At 49.2% G+C, this 21,428-nt stretch overlaps 1 protein-coding gene across 1 annotated transcript in view; it reads left to right on the forward strand.

The window, feature by feature from the left end:
- Positions 1 to 14,824, forward strand: part of COL22A1 (collagen type XXII alpha 1 chain) — a 236,758-nt gene extending 221,934 nt beyond the window's left edge. The window contains exons 60-66 of the mRNA XM_069465956.1: positions 561 to 596; positions 3,237 to 3,281; positions 5,735 to 5,914; positions 7,657 to 7,723; positions 10,286 to 10,468; positions 12,283 to 12,360; positions 14,637 to 14,824. Of these exons, the coding sequence (XP_069322057.1) occupies positions 561 to 596; positions 3,237 to 3,281; positions 5,735 to 5,914; positions 7,657 to 7,723; positions 10,286 to 10,468; positions 12,283 to 12,360; positions 14,637 to 14,824 (777 nt within the window). The remainder of the gene's footprint in view (positions 1 to 560; positions 597 to 3,236; positions 3,282 to 5,734; positions 5,915 to 7,656; positions 7,724 to 10,285; positions 10,469 to 12,282; positions 12,361 to 14,636) is intronic.
- Positions 14,825 to 21,428: the final 6,604 nt, after the last annotated feature.

The following is a 21,428-nucleotide window of genomic DNA, read 5'->3' on the forward strand; positions in this document are numbered from 1 at the left end:
CCCGGTGAGAGTGGGTCATGTGTCCGGCCTTCCTCTGAGCCTGCCGCTGCTCTGAGTGTGTTACGAGTGCTAACACATGTAAACCTCATGGCGACCCTCTGGGGCGGGTGCAGCTACTGTTCTCCTTTCACACATGAAAAAATTGAGGCACGGAGAGCTTGAGGAAGTTGTACGGAGGTTGTCCGAGGTCTCAGAGCCCAGGAGTCGGGGAGCCCCGTGTCTCATTGGTGTCTCGTCTCACACACTCTGAGCCTGATTCTCAGAGAAGACTCCTGGCCACGCCTGGACATTTGGAGAGTTGACAGCCCAGAGGCCGCCTGGTGCACTCACGCCCGTCCCATGGACAGGCAGCCCAGGACCAGGGGCTCCCCTTCCCACCCTGCTTCCCTCGCACCGGCTGCCCAGAGGACCTTGTCTGGGATGTCCTTGGTCAGGTGGACCATCGATCGCTGTCTTTGCTGAGACATGACTTGAGTGAAAATGTCTGCTTTGAAGACAGTAGTGTCACTTGCATTGGGCTGATGCTGCAGGGTCAACTGATGCTCTGTTCTGCTTCCCAGGGAGAACCAGGAGAGAAGGGCGTCCCTGGAAAGGAGGCAAGTACCACACCCTGTTCTCCCCTTGGTGCCCCTGTCCTGCAGGCAGGTGGCCTGTGCAGTCTCTGGCCCTGAGCTCAGAGGGCCCTCCCTGTGCTTCAGTGCTGTGCTCTCACTGTTCTGAAACCCTTCACGCTTTGTGAACAAGTGGCCCAGGTTTGAATTTGGCACAGAGCCCCACAAATTATGTAGCCCACCTTGATATGTCTGTTTCACTTTAGCCCTCAGCATCCGAGCCATCATCAAGTCCTGTTGGTTCTGACTTCAGAATGCCTCTAAGTTCTGCCCAGTTCTCTTTAGCTCTACCCCTGGGACCCTAATCCAATCTGTCATCCCCTTTCACCGGACTATGGCAGTGACCTTTTAACAGGACCCCTCCGTCTAGCCTTGCCCCTCCACGGTCCTCTCCCAGCAGCCAGGGGCTGCGGGACATAAGCTGGCTGTGACCCTGTGTGCAGACGGCAGCACTGCCCTCCCATCGCACTCTCAGGGGATTGGGCAGCTCCGGCCACACACCTACTGCCCTCTTCAGAACGCCCATGCCACCTTCCCCTCCACCCTCCCATGCCTATTGCTACTCATCCTGAGGTCTCTGCTGCAATGTTGCCTTTGCCAACTTTCCTTGACCCCCAAAACAAAGCTGATCCCCTGCTACTCTCTGTCTTGGCACCTGTCTGTTCTGCCATAGCTCAGGAGATCGGCATAGAAAAGGTACCAAAATATTTGATGAGAGATGAACAGGAGGATGGTTGGGTGCGGGGAAAGCAGTCCTGTGGAGATCAGCATAGCCTTTTCACAGCTGAGCTGTCCATCTGGAATGAGGAAGACCCATTTTTGCTCTGTGCCTTTGGGTCACTTTCTTAACTGAGGGGAGGGGAGTGACCTCCTCGAAGCTGGGTCTGATGGCTCCATAGCTGGGAAGCGATTGCTCCTCTGCCACGCGCTGGGCATGCCACTCACCGTGGACCAGTCACTGCTTCCTTTGCTTCCTGGATGTGGGGAGGGGAAACACCTCCAGCTCCCACCTCTGAGGGCCGCATCGCCTCACGTGCTTGCAATTGGGCTGCTGCCTACCCTCCTTGTCTCTGGCTCCCTTGCCTTTCAGAATAAAGTCCAGGCTCAGCGGCCCCAGGGGCCCCTGATCTGAGCCTGCTCTGCCTTGGGATGGAGCTCCTGCCTCCTGCCTCCCAGGCACATGTGTCCCCACCTTCCCCTCTCCCAGCTTGGTCTTCTCTCTTCCACCCACCTGCATCTTCCCCACCTCCTCTCCCTGTTAAATTGTATCCAACCTTCAAGGCTTTGTGCTTCCCATCATGTAGAATCGTGCTGTTCCTCCTAGGGCTACTGAAGCATCATTTAGTTTGTATATCACAAAAATCAAATAGATCTGTCTTATGTTAGAATCTGTCATGCCCATATACACCTGTTAGCCAGGCCGGAACTTCCTGTCTTGTTCCTCCCTCTGCACAGGTCTCAGGGCTGGGCCTGGCACCAGGATGAATGGGGGCCAGTGAAGGACTCTGGGGCTGAAGTGACAGATTGGACCAGCCTCAGAGGAGCTCACACATGCTCTCTTGACCAGCACAGGCTCCGTCAACCAGGAGATGGGACAAGAGCCACTGGGCTGCCCTGGCTCCCCCAACATCCAGCCCTGTAGTTCCTCTTTCTTGCTTACCTACCAGTGCAGGGCAGGGTTTGGGGTGGGAGCGCAGTGGGAAGAGTGAGGTCCAGAGGTGAATGAACACCCTGCTTCCCAAATGCTCGTTGTCTACGGGGAAAGCAGGCACACCCTGGACGTCCTATCTGGAGAGAGAGAGTTAGGTGTCAGCTGGCGGGAAAGTACTGGTATGTGGGGATGGATGCTAGCCAGGGGGATTCGCCAGAGCTTTGGCTGAGGAGGTGGCAGAGGGGCTGTGGGCAGAGAAGGAGGGAAGAGGCATTCCAGGTGGAGAGAATGACAGAAGCTGGGGCTTGGAGGGGATGGTCTCAGCAGTGGGGACTATGAAGCTATGTCCCTAGTTCCCTGATGTGACTGCCCTCCAGGAGGGGGTGGAGACTATGGGAACACAGAAGAGAGCCACTCCTCTGAGTGCTGGGTAGTCAGGGAGGGCTTCCTGAAGGGCACACCTGAAGGCTGGGTGGGCATTAGTTATCTAGACAGAAAAGAGGGGAGCTGACTCCAGGCACAAGGATGGTGGCACAGTGGGAAGAGTGAAGTTCAGAGGTGAATGAGACAGCAGAGGCCATGGGATGGCGGAACTGTGTGTTCCCTGCCTTGGGGACCTACAGTCATTTGGTTTGACTGGGTTAGAGCCAGCTGGGGCAGCTGGTGGTGAGAGATCATCACAGACACCAATTCATGCGGGGTCTCCTGAGCACGTTCGAGGGAGAGGGAGTACACTGAGAGGGCAGAGGAGGAACCTGGAGGGGCCCGGCTATAGGCTGTCGGTCACGGTGGGCAGTGGCCAGAGGAAAGGAGAGGAGAGGAAGTAGACCACCCTCAGCCCCCACGGTGTCCAGACAAATCAGAAAAGAGCCCTCAGGGAGTCTTATCTATTGAGGATTGCTTGTCCAGGGGACGCGGGGTTGTGGAGTATACTCAGAAGGGCAAAGACCACCTCCCTTTGGATCTCATTGCAGGGGGCCCCTGGGAAGCCCGGAGAGCCTGGATCCAAAGGAGAACAGGTAAGTGGGGGGGGTCAGGGGCACCTCAAACATGCCGAGTGGGACTTCTCCATGGGCCAGGGGCCTGCGAGGCTGGCGTTTGTCCAGGGCAAGTCTCGGTGGCTCCGCCTGGAGCCCGGAGCACCGTCTCCTATGGGGGCTGTCACTGTGCCCCACGACGGGAGCTTCTTTCCCCCCAATACTGTTGGTAGTTGATGTTGTTATTTTTCTTTTGATTATTATTTTAAGGAGTAAAATCATCACAATTGCAAATTCAAAGGCAAGCGTCGCACGTGACAGATTCCCTTGTCCATGTGTGAACACCCGCTGTGACGTGCTCACTCCCAAAGTGCCAGTTTGCCAGGAGCCAGATTTGTCGCTGGGGGTGACAAGGGAACAGATTTTTCCATAATGAATCTCCTTGGCGCTACACTCGGAAAGCGTTTCTTTACATTTCATGTCTCCACAAAACAACAGGGAGAAAGTCTTTTTTTTTTTTTTTGCCGTGAGTGTGGGGGGAACGTCCTCACGCTCGTGACTGCTACTCCCTCTAAACGTCTTGTTTGCCCACAACCTGCGTTTGGTCAGCTTCACGCTGTCACACTGTTGCACAACACGGACGTCCCTGCAGCCCCCACCCCACCCCCGCTTGTTTTCCGTGGTCCTGCAAAGAATTTGTCTCGGCTTTCTTGGCAAGTTGGATGGATGGGGAGCCGGCTGGCTTCTCCTGCAGCCGGAGGAGAGAGAAAAATGGGAGCAGAGAGTCTCAGGGGTTCTACCCTCTCTGGGTCCCTTTGCCTCTCCCCTTCCTGTGACTCCCATTCCTCCGTCTTGTGGCTGTTGGTTCCTGGGTGACGGAGCTGGGGGCATGGCCGTGGCTGAGAAGGCGTCGACGGTCCCCCAGAGTGTCAGGTGTCATGGGAACTGTTGCTGCAGGATGTGGGCTTGAGTGTTGGTTGAGAGCCAAGGAATTCAGACCACAAATAGGAATCTCATCTGTAATACCTAATCAATAAGTGGAGAGCTTGCCTTTCCCCTCTTAAGTGGCTACGTGGCGCATTGCCAGGGAGCCATTAGACTACCCTTTCCTTTGTACTCCTGGGAACATTTGAAATACGGGACAAGTCCTCCCACCGCAAAGTGATTGCGAGACCTTTAATGAATAGGAAATGCTGCGCCACGTGTGACGGGGCCTTGGCATCCAGCTTTGTGAGGAACCAGGACGTGTATAGACGCCCGGCCAAGATTACAATGCCCCGTGAAATGAATCACACTGGAAAATTGAAGTGACTCCCTTGGATCTGGCTAAATTATTTTTTTTTTAATAATTTAGCTTTTGGTTATTGTTGAAATGTCAAAAGCAATACAGGCACATAGTCGAACAATGAAAATTGCAAACAAAGGAAAAGTGAATGCAGTGAAAATCGCCGGCCCTTCCATCTCACCCAGCCCAGCCTCTGCCCAAGGTCCATCACTGTCCGTTTACTTTTTATCTTTCCAGAGGAGGGTTTGCTTGCAGAGCCATGTGGGGGACGTTACAAAAGCACATGTACCTTTCATTTAACCCTGTCCCCACCCTGAGCATAGCATACTTCATCCATTGTTTCACTCCTTGCATGTTTTGTTTAAGCACATGCTGGGCTGTTGGACATGGTTTAATGACTGCACAGTCTTCCTTTTCTGTAGCTCTGGGTCATGCCCGTGGCCATGCCACATTTACAGTTACCATCTTGATACCTGTTTCTCCCTCTGTCTGCTACATCCCAGCAACACAGTGGAGTCCCAGTACACTCTGAGGCCATTAATGTGGCCACCATACTTTCAGACCCACCAACAACTGGGACTTGTTGGTGAAACATACAGTAGCACACAAGGGCAGAGGAGTAGACTGTCCTGGGCTTGCATGGTTCCAAAATCATTGGTCCAGCACTTCAAACTGGGTGGGCTGTGGGGAGAGGAGGGCCCCAGGCAGTGGGGCTGTTGGATATCCTCTGTTGACTCACTATAGCTAAGAGAAGGGAGTGGGAGTCAACCTGCCAGAGAGCCCCCCCTGTTGAGAGAGTGCCGCAGTCCCTCCAGCTAGCTGAGAGTAAAACCAGGCCAGGAAGAAGCCAATGGCTTCACCCTCACTCTCAGTGACCAGGGCCGGCCTTGTCCAGGCAGGCAGAGGAGCTTCACTCTTGGGGTGGAGCACTTTGGAAACCAAAGTCTTCATCCTGTTCTCTGTGACTCCCTGTGTGACTATGGGCAGGTGGCTTTCTCATGTCTTCATCTGCACAATCAGGACAGTGGATGTGACAGATTCTGGGACCCCTCTCACCCAAAGTCATGCATGGATTGGCCAGGACTGAGGTCTCCCTTCCAGTGGCCCAGGAGGCAGATTGGGGAGTCCCTCCTGAGCTGCACTGGCCCTGTCTGCACAGGGTGCACCTTCGAGCCCTGAAACACACGCTGATGTGCTGCTTCTTCCTTAGGGAGATCCTGGCATCAAAGGTGACAAAGGACCTCCAGGTGGAAAGGGCCAGCCAGGGGACCCTGGAATCCCAGGCCACAAAGGCCACACAGGCCTGATGGGCCCCCAAGGACCACCTGGGGAGAACGGACCAGCTGGGCCCCCGGGGCCTCCGGGCCAGCCAGGATTTCCAGGACTGAGGGTAAGGGTGCTGACATGGCTTCGGACTCGGGCCCCTCTGGGCCTGGGGGAAAGCCAGGGAGGTATGTGGACTTCAGAGGAACCAGGTCACAGATTGCAGTCTTCTAGTGCCTGGCTATGTGACCTGGGAAGGTTACTTCTCCTCTGGGAGCCCCCCTTCCTCATCTGCAAAGAGAGATAAGAAAGTCTTTTGGTTTGTTATGATGATGAAGGGAAACCACATGCATAGCTTAAGAAATGCTGACAATAGGAGTCCCTCTTCTGTTCACCCTCTGTCTGGGAGGTAAAGAATCCCTAGGACTTCATTCCTGGTGCTGTAAACCCCCCTGCCTCAGGACCCTTGCGACGCCACCCAGCTCTCAGTGTTCTGGGCTTTGCCATGGGATAGTCCATCATCCATTTAGTGCCTGGCTTTGCTACTCTTCTCCCTGCTTGCCTGGAATATTCGTTTCTCTCTCCGCATCTCTCTTTTCCCAAATGTAAGAAGACAGGCTTGTTTAGAGTGGTGACTTTTCCTTTCTTGTAACATATTTCATTCTAGCGTCAGGACTCATCTTGCACAGCCTTGGGCATAGGCACACACCGGCTACACAAACGTAAAAGCAGAGCTATAAGAGGCTGCCCGTCCCTGTGCCATCCCCTCCCCTGCAGCAGCCCACATGGTCCTCTGGGGACCTTCCTATTCCTCAGAGCACGGGTTTGGGTGACCGCTGCGTCCCTGCCAGCTCTGATGCTCTGCAGTCGGTCACTCTTTGGTTGCTGTGGGCAGCTGAGCTTCAGCCCCCCTGAGAGAGGCTGAGCCACCAGAGCCTATTTCTCAGCCAAGCCCAGGGGCAGGGGGTGGTGCTGGAGGATTCAGTTGGTGCCCTAAGCCCTCCTAGAACCTTGCCAAGTTCTGCTAGTCCTGCTACTGCAGGCAGTGATAGAATCCTGGGATTGTCATAAAACTTTCTAGGTCAGGAAAGAAGGGAAATAAGGAAGTGCAACCCGCCTCATGCCAGGCCTGTGCTGGCTGCTGGAGCTACAGAGATGAGCACAGCAAGAAGCACTGGCCTGGAGGCGTGATCACTGCCCTGAAAGAGTCAGACTAGAAGGGGATGAGCCCGACAGGGCCTGAGGACAGCTCCCCGAGCTGCTTCGAGGAATCGCATGCCTCTGAGTGAGCGTGGAGACAGCACCTCTGCTTCTCTGGTTGACGAACTCACCAGCTTCTGTGTACCCAGCACCTGGACTTGGGCAGACACTTGTGGACCCACAGTGGACCTAAGCAGGGAAAACCAGACCCTGGGAAACTGAGTGGCCAGCTGGCCAGGCAGGAGAGATCAAACGTGATTTCATGTAGGAGGCTTCCTATAAGCTGTGTCCAGAAGGTGGACAGGACTTTGGCAGAGAGAGAGATCAGGCGCTAGAACTCCCAGGTCCAGTGCTGGGAAGAGTATGTGGGTAAAGTTCATGGGCACAGTGGTGTGTGCAGGAGGGGAATCAGTAGAGGAGCTGGAAGGGTGTGGGTGGAAGGGCAGCAGTGGCTCAGAGAACCCAGAATCTAGTTTGCTACATAGAATGATGCAGCCTGCATAACAGAGAGAGGGGGAAGGGATTAGAGAGGTGGAAAGGACTGGGCTAGGGAGGTGTGCTTCCCCGTGTATATGCTGCCCACGGACTCCTGGTTTCCTGAGGCCTCAGGGGTCTTTGGTGGCAGGAATTACTGGGAAGATAAGTAACTCCAACTTCCCTCCTTCCCAGGGAGAGTCTCCATCCATGGAAACCCTGCGGCGGCTTATTCAAGAAGAGCTCGGGAAGCAGCTGGAAAGTGAGTAGCTGGACTTTGTTATAGCCTTATAGAGAAGAGCCCCAAGAAGCAGTCTGCATTCGGTACTTTTGCAATCTAGCGTGAGAAAAGTGCCCTGCTGGCAGCTTGAATGTGGAATAGCAGGGTTGAGGAGTACCTGGAAGGCTCTGGTCCAGCCCTTATTTGACACATGGACTCCCTCTACAGATGGTCCTTCAGCTTCCACTTGATTACCTCTAGTGTAGGAGAGCTCATCACCTATAAAATCATCTCTGCTATGATCATTCATTTATTCTGTGCCTTCAATCATTTATCCAATCAATAAATAATTTTGGGAGGTCTGCTGTGGACCTCATGGAGCTCAAGTTCCAGGAGAGGGAATAGACAAGCTCACAGACAAGATGATTTCAGTGAAGTAAGCAAAGTTCCGTGATTTTGTTTGCCACAGAGGGCATTGAAAGGGGACAGATAAACGTACCTCAGGTAGCTCAGAGGGAGGAAATGGATGACGGAAGTCTTCCTGAAGGAGGGGTCCCATGAGCTGTGAGTTGAAAGATGGAGTGAGTCCCCAGACCTGTGGAACAACATGTGCCAAGGCCCTGACAGGAGCAGGCACGTGTAGTGCTGCTATTAAGGAACTGAAATCCTTTTAGTTCTGTTGCATTGATTTATTGTCATATCTCCAAGTCCAGCGTGTGCCCACTGCATGGCAGGTGCTCAGGGAGGGAGAAGGGCGGGAGGGAAGTAGCAATAACACCAGCATGTCAGGCTTGCAAAGTCAGGTGGCATTCTCGCCACCTGCAGATGTTAACCCAGGCAAGCCTCCCAGCGATCTTACGAGGTACATGTGACTGCTGGAAGACCTGCTATGAGCAGAGGTGCTACGTAACTTACCTGAAGCTGACAAGCTGGCACGTGTCTGGCAGGACCTGCAGCTGGTGGCCTGGCTGCAGAATCTGTGCCCCTCACCACCACACTCTGTCACATAATAGCCATCCCCACTCCTGCAATGGGAAGTCAGAAGAGACAATCCCAGATGATCCTGTTGCAGGAAGAAGAGACATCCATAACTGTGTTTCAGGCATGAAGGAACAGGAGAGGAGAGCACATTTATTCACATGGTCGTGTCTCAGTTATTTCGCATCTCCCATGTGCCAGGTTCTGGGCTGGGTATAAGGATCCAGCCATAAATAGTATGTCCCTGTCCTCTTGGTATGTCCATGTGAACATGGTTCATCTCCACACACAGGAGGACACAAGGCCATTTCCTGGAGCAGAGAACAAGGAGGGGGTCCTGGGTGGGTGAAGGAGGTGGAGGAGGGGAGGAAGTAAGGCTGGGATGGGGGCGGGGGGGGGGGGTTCCTGCTCAGCAGGAGGTGTCCTGGGATCTCCAGTGTGTAGATCCCTGAGTCCTGGCCTCTGGGTGTTAGATTCATCCGATGTTGCCCTCAGGGAGTTTCCAGCCCCAAATCAGAGACAAGACCTGTTTCAAAAGGGTTTGGATGGCGCCTCTGCTGGGTGAGACCCTCCTTCCAAACAATCCATTGAGGAGGAAGTATCGACTGCACTTTAAAGATGAGGCAATCAGGGCTCACAGAGGTGGAGCAATTTGTCAAGGTCACAGAAATAGGCCGCGGGCCCCCTGCCGCCTTGCAAGAGGAGTGGGGGAAGCAGCGCCCTGGAGAGTGATCAGCCGGCAGTTGGAAGGCCCTGGCTCCACCATGGTGTCACCTCCAATTGCCAGGCCTTTGGGCAGCCTCCTGGCCTCTGGCCTCAGCCACACTGTCTACAAGACGGGGTTTGGACTTGACTATCTGTGATGGTATGGCAGACACAGAGGGCCCCCAGTGGCCAAATCTTCTATCCAATGGAAAGACAGGCCCGGCCAGCATTGCACCTCTGGGTTTTTAATCAATTCTGTAATCTTAATGTTTTAGACGTAAAAGGATATAGTGACCATCTTATCCAGCCCTTCAGTTTACAGATGACATTCAGAGAGGAAAAGTCACTAAATAGCCTGTGTAAGCAACTTATCTCCCCCAGCCTTCAATTTCCCCAAGTGACAATGACAATATCTGCTACTACTATTGCCACCACTACTGTCTATACTACTGTGGCCTCGGTCAGTCCTGTCCCTCTGTGGCAGCCAGTGTCTCCTGAGTACTCACCAAGTGCCAGGCACTGTTTCACACGCGTTGTCCCATGTACCCCATCCTCACACCAGCCTGGCAAGGTACACGTTGTGTCACGGCTTCCATTTTGCAGAAGGGGAAACCAGGGCTGCAAGAGGTCAGGTAGTTTACCCAAGGCCACATGGCTAGCAGTGGTTGCCCTGCGATATTAGCCAGGGCAACCTGGCTCCAGGGACAGTGAGGGTCACCACTGATCGGATCACCACCATGGCCAGCCCCAGCCACAAGATGCACACTCAAGTGCTACAGCTGAGCTAGGTGGTGCATCCTTGGTTTTGCTTTTGTAGTTGTTATTGTCTCCCTGGTTATGAGCTTTGCAGTGAGTTGCCATCCTGTCTTTGTCTGCTATCTCTTCTTCATGAAATGCCTCTCTGTTTTTCCCTCTCCACAGCCAAACTCGCATACCTCCTGGCCCAGATGCCCCCAGCACACATGAAGTCATCTCAAGGCAGACCTGGGCCCCCAGGTCCCCCTGGGAAAGATGGACTTCCAGGCCGGGCAGGCCCCATGGGGGAGCCAGGCCGACCTGGGCAAGGGGGTCTGGAAGGACCCTCTGGACCTATAGGTCCCAAAGGTGAGTGAAGACATGGAGGAGATTGTTTCGTAGACTAGAGAGGCTGAGAAGGACCCTGGATGTGAGGTGACACTCCAACCAAGCATGCATTATTCATTCCATTCTCATTCCCTGTAGCTTGGTAACACCCTGAATTTTGGCATCATATAATTTTTTCATATGTATAAGAGGTTTTCATACTTGACATTTTTACAAAATTATGCTCTGCTGGGAAGATTGAATCCGTTGCCTCCTACTTTCTTGTTCTCTCTCCATCTCTGCTGCTCAAGTTTCAGGGGGGTAGACCACATGCCTCCTTCTTCTTCCCCTACCTAGTTTAGAACTAACTGAGGAATAAAACATGTAATCTCCAGGCAAACAGAGATGAAATGCAAGCTTTAAAATTGGGTAAACTTTGACCTGCAGCTAACAACAGTGGCTAACTGTCCAGCTCTCCAGTGGAGTGACTTATCTGGACATGGAGCTCTGGGCAACAGTTAACTCAGCACACAGTGGCAGGTCAGAATGCCCGCCCCGCTCTCCATGGGACAGACAGGACAGAAAGAGGGGAGGGCCCTGAGGTCAGACTCACCCACTGCTTGATTCACTCCTTTCTGAGGAGGACAGCACCACGTGGAGGAAGAAGCGTGTGGTATAATTTTAGCCACCACTGGAGGACTTCAAGTTCAGGAAATGGAAGCTCCCAACATCTTCCTCTTTTAATCTCCAATTTCCTTATCAATTATTCATTTATTTATCCATTTCCTATAATGTTTCTCCTATCTGAAAGGCTTTCTGTTAAATTTGTATATTCTAGTCCTACCCATATTAGTTCACAAAACAAACTACATGAAATAAATGTCAATACAAAAGCACACAGCTTAGAGAACATCAGACTAGACTATGGCAGAATGCTGACCAAGTGTAACAGTAAGAATTTTACTATTCATTCTTACAACAGTAAGAATGAATAGTCTAAAATCCCCATGAACTTGTAGAATTTCAATTGGGATTACAAAATAAAATATAATTTGTGGCATACGGAAAATATTCTGGAAATAAAATAGCCAAAAAAAGAGATTGATTTAAAAAACAACTTGTGAGAGACAGTTTAATCAAATCAGAACAATCTTAACTCAGATTTGAGCTCATATATCATCCCAGGGAGAATGGACCCCTTTCTCCTCTGCACACCTGTAGTGCTTACTAACTCCTGTGACGGTCGTATCACAATCTGTCTCATGTTAGAATGTTCTTTGGGCCCTGTTTCATCTATCTTCTTAAAAGTCAAGCGTTTTGAGGATAGAGCTAAGTCTTGTCACTGTATATGCCCTTATCTCCTAACATACTGAATTTGTTTATTTGTTACCCAGTTCCTTCTTGATAAAGATTCAGGCAAAATGCTTTGAGACCACAGGCAGTGTAGACATGTATGAGGGGATGTATGTGGACTTGTGTATATGCAGTATGCAGGAGAGAGTGTGCAGGTATGTGCATTTGATTGTCTGAGTGTGTATGTGTGTATGAGTATATGTATATATTTGTCAACATGTGTGTGAAGGTGTATATGTCTGCATGGAATTGGGCAGATATGTGCTGGCCACATGTTTATGTGCAAATACCTGTATTTAAGCATGGGTTCAGGAGGGAGTGTCCATTTGTTTTGGTGATCACATGTGTGTATTTCTGAATGTGAGGGTGTGCTTGAGTGTGTGTAATGAGTGTGTGCATGGGAATTGGAGGTACAGTGTGAGTGAGTGTGGGTGAGCCAGGACTTCTTGTCTCTGCCCTTCTCACGGGTCTCCACCACAGAAGGTGCATGTTTTTCTCACCAGGTGAACGAGGAGTCAAAGGTGACCCAGGTGCACCTGGAGTTGGCCTTCGAGGCGAGATGGGACCCCCTGGAATCCCAGGTATGAATAGTGTCTGGAGTCCCAGGGAGATGGAAACAGCAACACTCCTGGCTGCGGCACAGAGTCAGGAATGGATGGGGAGGAGGGGTTAGGTTCAACTGATGAGGAGACAGAGGTCACTTATTTGTTTTATTAAATATTTTCTAAAATGCAAGCTTCTTGACCAATTGGGTATCAGACAGAGGTCGGGGCTGGGTGGAAGGGATGGGTGTATACCTACTTGATGAGTGCGATGCGCACTGCCTGGGGAATGGACACGCTTGAAGTTCTGACTGGGGGGCATGGGGTGGGGGGAGGGGATGGATGCACACCTACATGATGAGTGCGATGTGCACTGTCTAGGGAATGGACACAATCGAAGCTCAGACTCAGGGGGATGGGGAGGCATGGGCAATGTATGTAGCCTGAACTTTTGTACCCTGATGATGAGCTGAAAAACAAAAAACAAAAAACAAAAAACAAAAAAAAAAGAAAAGAAAAAGAAAACTATAGTGTATCCCATGAATTCTTGATGTGTATCCTGTGAATTAAAATCCTACAAAACTGTCCTGGGCGGGGAAAGCTGACTTGGGCAAAATAAGTCTGGGCAATGCTGGGGACCACATCTCCCTTTCAGACATTCCTAGCGCATGTTCATGCTATTAGCACTAGTGTGATTGTGAGTGCTAAGGAGCCTCACATGAACAAATAACGTCTACTTTGTTTAACTTAGCATTTTCTGAACTCCCTTGAAGGATTAGCCCTTTTCCTTTCACTATGCACTTGTTATAGCCCCTTAGTATTTCCCAGAATATACTTTGGGGAATGCTGGTCAGGTGGTAGGATAACCACCCCACCAAGTCAGCTCTCCTAGGCCTGAGGGGGTTCGTAAGAACACAACTGAGAAAACCTGGACAAGTTGGCCACCCCACCCGGTGGCTATATTGGAAGATCTCTAGAATGCAGGAATAATCACATTCCAAGAGAAGGTGCAGATGTAGTAAGTGGAAGAAATTCGACTGTATATTGACCAAACTCCTCCTCATGGAAGCTGCATTTTTTTTTATGTAATTCTAATTTATATGTTTGCCTGAGGTCATTTCTGAATATTGGGCTTATAGAGACTTTAAATTTTAGTATTTATACCTTCATGATTTTCCAAATTTCCTATAGCGGGCATCTATTATTATTTTCATTAGAGAAGATAATTAGAAATACAGTGCAAATATTTATTTTTATAACTTGCCTACTTTAAAGTAACTTATAATATTAAGAATATGTCTTTAAATGAGGCAATTTCAAATAAAGATAAAAAGACAAGGGGATAAACCATTTTGAAGGGGGAAGTAATTATGCCAATGTGAATTTGAGATAATGACCACATTTCAGTGGTTTCCAGCCAAAGGAATGAACAACATTGCTGGTCCCAAAATTTGATCTAGGTAGGACTGCAGATTAAATAATGATTACCAAAGCATTAGTAGAATTCAAGAAGTGTCTAAAGATCCTTTCAAGGGAAAAGTCTACTTTTTGTTTATTTTATAGGTGCCTTTCTAACAAAGTAATTACTAAAACTTAAGAAGGAATGTCACTACTAGGGATAATCACAAAACCTAACACTGACCTTCCAAGCTGCCAAAGATAAAAAGGGAGATAGATCGATTATATATGATATTATGATGCAGTAAGTGGAGGCATAGAAGGTTATCTATAGGTAATATTTCCTGGATCTAGACTTCTAGTTACATCCTGGATGTTATCTTTGGCTATGATTTTGCAGAATAGGTTAATGTAATCCAAGTTTGTGGTTCAAATGTAACATGTAGATAAAGCTGAGAAAATAGACTATTTGGGACAAGTTGGATATCAGATAATGGAATGTCATCAGGTATCTCTAAGGACATGTGAATTGGGGCTGATGGTTAATGATCAGTACTTGGTGTCCTACTCTCAGTGTAGACACATTTCCCAGAAGAACCACATAAGATCATAGAAGGCCTGGTTTCTCATCCAGCTCTTGAGTGGAGAACACACCTGGTCTGGATTTAGCCTTGTTTATGTCTCTCCATTGGTACCCGGATTACTGTCCCAGGTTATACAGTTAAGGCAATCCTTCCTCTGCATGCTAAGGTGCCCCACCTGGTGTCCTGTGCACCATCCTAATCAGACCGTGGGGCTGTTCTCTGCGAAGATGTTTCAAGTCCTGAGTTCATATTGAATGAAAGCTGTAAGGGCAGGGCCCATTTGCTTCCAGAAAAAACTTGAACCACCTTCTGTTTCTTTTGTCCTTGGGCCAGGCCAACCTGGGGAACCTGGCTATACTAAAGATGGACTCCCTGGGACCCCTGGCCCTCAAGGGGAGACAGGACCAGCCGGACATCCTGGTCCCCCAGGCCCGCCTGGCCCCCCTGGCCAGTGCGACCCTTCCCAGTGTGCCTACTTTGCCAGCCTCGCTGCCCGGCCGAGCAATGTGAAGGGCCCCTAGAAGATTCCGGAAAGCCAGACTGCGGTGGATTGCTGAAACTTGAACTCAGAGCCTGCTGGGAAGCCAGAGGTCTTGAAACATTTCAGCCATGTGTCTCTTTTGTTTCCTTTCTTTTTGTTTTTGTTTTATTTTCTCAAGAGACCTCAAAATTATTAAATCCAACAGATGCTGCCGGTCGGTCAGATTATTATTAATATTATTATTGTTAATTATTATTATTATTTCATATGCTGATGCTTTGTGCATTGTTTCCTGTTCCTCTAAAGTTGGGAAAACTTGATTTGTGGAGCAGGTGATTGTTTCTTCCTTCTTTTGTCAGCCGCCGTCTGAAATGTAACTGCCCATTTTAAGGAAACTCTTGGTGCTACAAAACTCTGACCGGACACTTGACAAATTTACCTCTTTCCTCAAAAGAAAACTTTAGAAAAATGAGCCAACGGGCTTTGATTCTCAGTTGTGACCAGAGATAGCCCAGGGAGAAATAATCCAAAAATCACCACTTCCCGGGAGAGGGAAATGAAGCAGGAAGGGAAAGAATTTGCAGCCAGGAGGAAAGTTCCGGGCTCCTGATGGAAAGCGCACGTGGAGAGCAGAGAATCTCCCCCAGGGAGCACGCAGCCTCTGCAACGTTTCAAGCTTGCGGAAGCAAAATAATGACTTTGTGGGATCCGGTTTCTGGGCCAAAGATGGGGAAACCCGAGCCGAAGAAGCAGCCAGAGTGTTAATTTGGCTTCTAAACAGTGGGTAGGACTCCTCCATGTTCCTTTTGTTGGTTTCAATCATGTTAATTATAAAACAAGAGGATCTGGTGACAACTCACTGTGTTTCCCTAATGGTGGGCAGTTGGCCAGAGCACTGACCAGCGGTGGGGGAATATGGGTCTCCAGGGCTCCCTCTCTGCAATAAATCGCATTGGTTGTATGTGTGTGACGTGCCCTGCTTGAGCAGGTGCTCAATAAATCCGAGTTTCCTTCTCCTGATGATTCGTTTCTTATCTCCACATCCTCCAGAATGCGAACTCCCCCAGCACTGGGAGGAATGAGTCTTTTCCTTCTGGGAACCCTAGCGCAGAGTCCACGTGTTCGGTCCATGTGCAGAATGAACACGGGAGTGCACGCATGTGTGTGGCTGAGCTAGTCTCCATTAGCACGCTCTTCATGGAAACGGCTCCAGATCTGACTTTATGGAAGGAGCCATTCAGGTGTGTGTGTGATCCTGCCTACACGGGATCACAGTTAGGAGGGGAGTGAAGCAGGTTGGAAAGTTGTTTGCAGTAAGGACTCATCCTGCCAAACTGCATCTAGAGGCTGGTAATTCGCCAGTGGCCTAAAAGATGTACTCTGTCTGCGTTTGTTCTCGAATAACTGACTGACTGACTGACTGACCAACTGATTGGTTCATCCACCCATTCACTTGTCCATTCACCCACACTGTCCACCACTCAGACTAATGCAGCGTGTTCATCAAGCACCTCCTTTGTATCACCCTATACTCAGTGCTTCTAATTGATTTACAACCCAGAAGTATAAACATCCAAAGAAGTTGGAAGGGAATTTCCATGGGTAGAGAAGTGTTATTGTAATGATTTAAAAGTAAGATCTGATACCTGTTTCTCTTGTTCAGTTAGCTAGTGCTGACTCTGGGGACAGGGCAGGTCAGGGGTCCGAAGGAAGCAGAACCTGTCAGGGCAGAAGGAGACAACCTCCTTCTCAGTGTCTTTCCCATTTGCCGTGATTCTCATAACCATTTAGGACACAGGAGTAGTATTATAACACCCTTTTTCATTTGAAGAAACAATCTCAGGGACCTCAGGAATGCTCTCATCCAATGACTTTAAAATTCTTTGACCAGGACGCACAGCCAGAGGTACAGTTTCTTTGTGACTCAGCACGTGCATCCATACATATAAAGCAAGAGTTTTGTAATAAAATATTTACCTGACCAGGCACAATGCCCTTAAACACTAACTCTTCTATCTCATTTTTAATGTTATTTTTTAAATAGACTAATTGTTAGAGCGATTTTAGGTTCAGAGCAAAATTAAGAGGAAGGTACAGATTTCCCATATGCTCCTGTCCCCACATACATGAAGACTGTCCCACCATCAAAATCCTATGCTAGAGGGGTGAAGTTGCTGCATTATTTGCATTACTGTTACTATCATTTGTGATGAAGCTATGTTGACATATTGTTATTGTGCAGTGTCCATGGTTTGCATTAGGGTTCACTCTGGTGTTGTACATTCTATGGGTTTAGACTAATGTGTCAGTCACAGCATGTATCCACCAGTATAGGACTGTACAGAGTAGTTTCATTGCCCTAGAAAAGCCCCTGTTATCCCTCTCTTCCTCCTAACCTCTGACAACCACTCTTCATGTTTTTTTTGTCTCCATAGTTTTGCCATGCCCAAAATGTCATCTAGTTGGAATTGTAGAGTCTGTAGACTTTTCAGTTTGGCTTTTTTCACTTAGTATTATGTATTTGAAATTCTTCTATATCTTTTCGTGGCTTGATAGCTCATTTTCATTTAGCACTGAATAATATTCCATTGTCTGCATGTTCCACAGTTTACTTACCCACTCACCTATAGAAGGACATCTTGGTTGCTTCCAAGTTTTGGCAATTATGAATAAAGCTGCTATCAACATCCATGTGCAGGTTTTTGTGTGGGCATAATTGGTCAACTCCTTTGGGTAAATACCAAAGAGCATAATTGCTGGATCACACGGTAAGAGAACATTAAGTTTTGTAAGTTTTGTAATTTTTGTTCCTGGGTTTCAGGAGTCCTCTGTATGTTTTTGGATAACAGTTCTTTATCAGAATCCTGGCAGTCATTGGGTCTGGGATTGTCAACTGCTGCTATAGGGCGAGGCATTCACCGTCCCTGCCAGGTGAGGCCAGGGACCACCAGGTGAGCTGAGCAGAAAACCAAACCACAAGTGTCACATTTAAAGAGTGGTCTTTTGTTCTGAGACTGAGGTCTGGCTAATTTCTAGATTTTACAATGTCTCATACTGTAAGAAATACTGATGAGAGAAAGAGACAGGGGGATAACATTTACTTGTTTGTTTTTTACAGCCTTACTCGACAAAAGAATGATCTGGCTCAACTCTCTTCAAATCAGTTCCCAAGATTTTTCTCTGATTCAAAGTATCAGTTCAAAATCCCTACATCTGGGAATGCCTGGTGAAGTCCAAATCCTGATTTTTTTTTTTAATCAAATGGGGCAAACGAGGCTCAGAAAGACATAGGGATTTTCCCCAAGATCATAAACCATGGAGCCCAGTACTTGGGTATAAAGGGCTCATCCCACTTCTTTAGTGAGTTTCTGATATGCCTGATGATAACAGTTTATAGCAAAACTTTATTTTTAACAATGTATATTCTAGGTAACTGCTCTTAGGATCTTTGAATCAGGATCTCTGGGGGACAATATTAAGTAATCTGTATTTTGAAGTCTCCCTGGGAGATTTTGGAAATCTCCCTGCTCCTCTTGCTGCTCCCTCCCTGGATGAGCAGGCTGGAAGGCTCTTGTGCCTCAGTTTCCTAGATATTACTCTGGGAATAAATGAAATGTCACTCAACCCAAGCCCTGGGGCTCAAGGTATAGGTAAACGCAGAACTTGGCCAGACTCAGGTCCCCACACTTTTAAGACCTGCAAAGATGAGATACTTCATCCTTACTGTTGTGAGACCTAGATATTGCCCTGTGTTGGGAAGAGACAGATAATGCCTACAGGTTGCCCAGAGCTGGGCTCATACCTGCAGTCTCCAGCATTTTCTAGCCAACCATTCCTGCTTGCCTCCTGCCAACTGGAGGATCCATGTCTGAAAACTTCTGTTCTTTCCTTGGAGCACCTGGGGAAGGTGCAGAAAGAGTTGATTTTGTGCCTCAGAAGAAGGGCCTGTGCCTGGCATAGTAAATACACAGAAGATGCTCTGGAAGTGACGGCTGAGACCAGGGGCTTCCCAAAGGCTTCCAGGGTGTGCTTTGGGATACCTGGGTCCATATGAGGCTTCTCCTATACGGGGTAGGTAACACAAACTCATTCCTCTTCCGGCTGGCGGAAGAGGAAAGAGTAGAATCCTGCCATATTGACATTGGATTGGGGATCACTCTGTCCTCTGCACATTTTGTGCTTTCTTGGTAAGGGCACATTGGGAGACCCTCTGATTAGCATCTCTGACTTCTGTGGGCCAGGATTTGGAAGAACTTCCCCAGATTGAGTGAGGCCAGGCTGCAGAGCTGAGTGACCACCATTCCTTTGATAATTAGCCTCCCTCTGGTCCCTAAAGAGCTGCCCGGCTGAGCTGGCTTTAGAGTGGCCCCTACCACCCTTGCTGCCATAAGCAGTCCAGCTGTGCAACACAGGGGCCGTCAAAGGAATAACTGAGCAACCTCAATTTCCTTCTCTGTGAAATGAAATTAACCACCTTTAATTCACCAAATTTTTGTAAGGATTAAATTTTTAAAAAGTAGGGCAAACCAAACCATCCTTCATGTTTCATTTGTCATCTTTGGAGAGCAATTGAGTCAGCTTTGCTCATTTATTTACTTTAATTCAAGCAGAGAAGGTCTTCCTTTCAAGCCGGCGGTTGCCTTACATATTTTTCACAGCATGTTCCTTAAGTGTTATCATTCATGTCTTGCAGCATGACTGTGAGGGGCTGGGCATAGATCTTCACCCCTGCAGTAATTAGGAAACCGTGTCCGAGAGGTGAGGCAATTGGCCCAAAGTCACACACACAACTCAGGTCTCCTACCTCCTGGAGAATGTCCCCATCTCCTTGCACTGGGACTCATCATGTGGAAGCATCCTCTGAGCCAGCAAAATGTAGCCTTGATTTGGGTCGTCTGTTTCCTGCTAGTGTGTTCTAATGAGTCCCTGGGCACTCCTGGCGAGGTGCAGAGGGCCAGACTCCAAACGTGTGTTTTTAAAAAAATGCTCTGGAGGTCAACGGAGATACTGTTTGTTAAACTGTTAAAAGGAGGGAGGGTGCATTTCTGGCTATATCTTTGATGTGGTTGGGAGGTGCTATTTTAGGGCAATCATTTTGTTTCTCTACATTCCCTTTTGTTACCAGTTGTGAACATTTGTCTTCAGGTTCCTTTTATGGTGCTATTTTGTGAAGCCAGGGTTATGAGTGTACTGCATGTGGTTGAAACAGTGGGCTATTCATGGCACTCGCCAGGAGGTTCATTTGGGAAGAGAGGAAATGTGGGGTAAGGGATGTATCCGTTCTCCAGACACTTGAGGCCTGAAAAGGCACATAAAACAAAGCAGCACCAGACACAGACCATTTCCAGACCAATTCCTCGTTTCTACAACCACTCCTCCTCCAAAGGCATCGGCAGTTATTGTCTTCTATAGCCCTGAGGTTCGAAAAAGAGGGAGTGCAATGGGGAAGGCTAGCCTTGTTCTCAGGGAACTGCTTGGCAAGGAGGCTTCAGGCTGGACAACTTGACCTTTGACTGTATAATCAACCCGAGGCCTTTGTGTGTGATAGAACAACCTGTTGCTATGGAGACATTCATGAGGTTGTTTGGCCTGGCCTCACCTCAGTTCCCTTCTGGAACGTCCCATCCCCTGTAGTCAGAGAAGAATAGAGAAGTTGGCAGGAGTGACTGAGCTGGCAGACAGTTGGAGCAGGTCTTATTCTTCAGTGGTCTGAGTGGGTGGATACAATGGGCAAAGGGAAGTCCTTGAACCTCGACAGACATGGCGCCAGGCCCTGGGGATACCACAGTGAACAGGATGCAGTCCATGCTCAAGGAGCTCACAGTCTAGGGAGATTTAGTCTATAATTAAATCCCGAATAGCATTCCTGGCAACACACAGGAAGACAGACACAAGTAAAACAGAATCTTTGCAATTTAATTTGATTAGAGCTATGAATGATAAAATCTATAGATATTATAGATGATGATAAAAATAAAAATGATATCACCTGCCAGTTATTGCGCCCACTGTGTAGCTGGAGGCTCACACGCTTTAACTCATGACACCCCTGGGGGGGGGGGCAGGTATTTTTAGCCCCATTTCTATAAGTAAGGACAGAACAGCTAGAAGGGGAGGCGCCCACAGGCCCCATAGCTGTGAGCAGTCGGATCCTGACTTAGAACGTGGAGTCTCCGGTCCGAGTTCTCCTGCCCGCCCACCCCACGTGATTGGACATAGGGCAAGGCTGCAGTGCGTTTGGGGCCTCTCCTCATTTCCACTTATTCAGCAAACATGGAGCACTTCCTCTCTGTGACACCCTACCCTGGGACCCTTTGGTTCTGTTTTATAGAGTCATGTTTTCAGGGAACAAGAGTTGCCTGAGTTTCGCAGGAACCTGTTGAGATGACTCGTTTCAGGCCATGCGGGAGCTCTGCCGAAGGTGAAGCCTCCTCCTCCTCCTCCTCCTCGGGATGGGTGCATGGGGTCCCACAGGATCCGCACAACCTGGCCCCACTCCCTGCCTGCCTGCTGCACTGGGGGGTTCTGGGGGCCACGAGGGGGAGTTTGGGCCCCGGAGGGTACATCCGAGAACACTGATCTGGATGCGATCGGTGACACACGCAGAACTGTGGTGTTCCACTTGGAGAAGAGAATGCCGGGGC

This window comes from Eulemur rufifrons, chromosome 3 (assembly GCF_041146395.1).
Source record: "Eulemur rufifrons isolate Redbay chromosome 3, OSU_ERuf_1, whole genome shotgun sequence".
Lineage (NCBI taxonomy): Eukaryota > Metazoa > Chordata > Mammalia > Primates > Lemuridae > Eulemur > Eulemur rufifrons.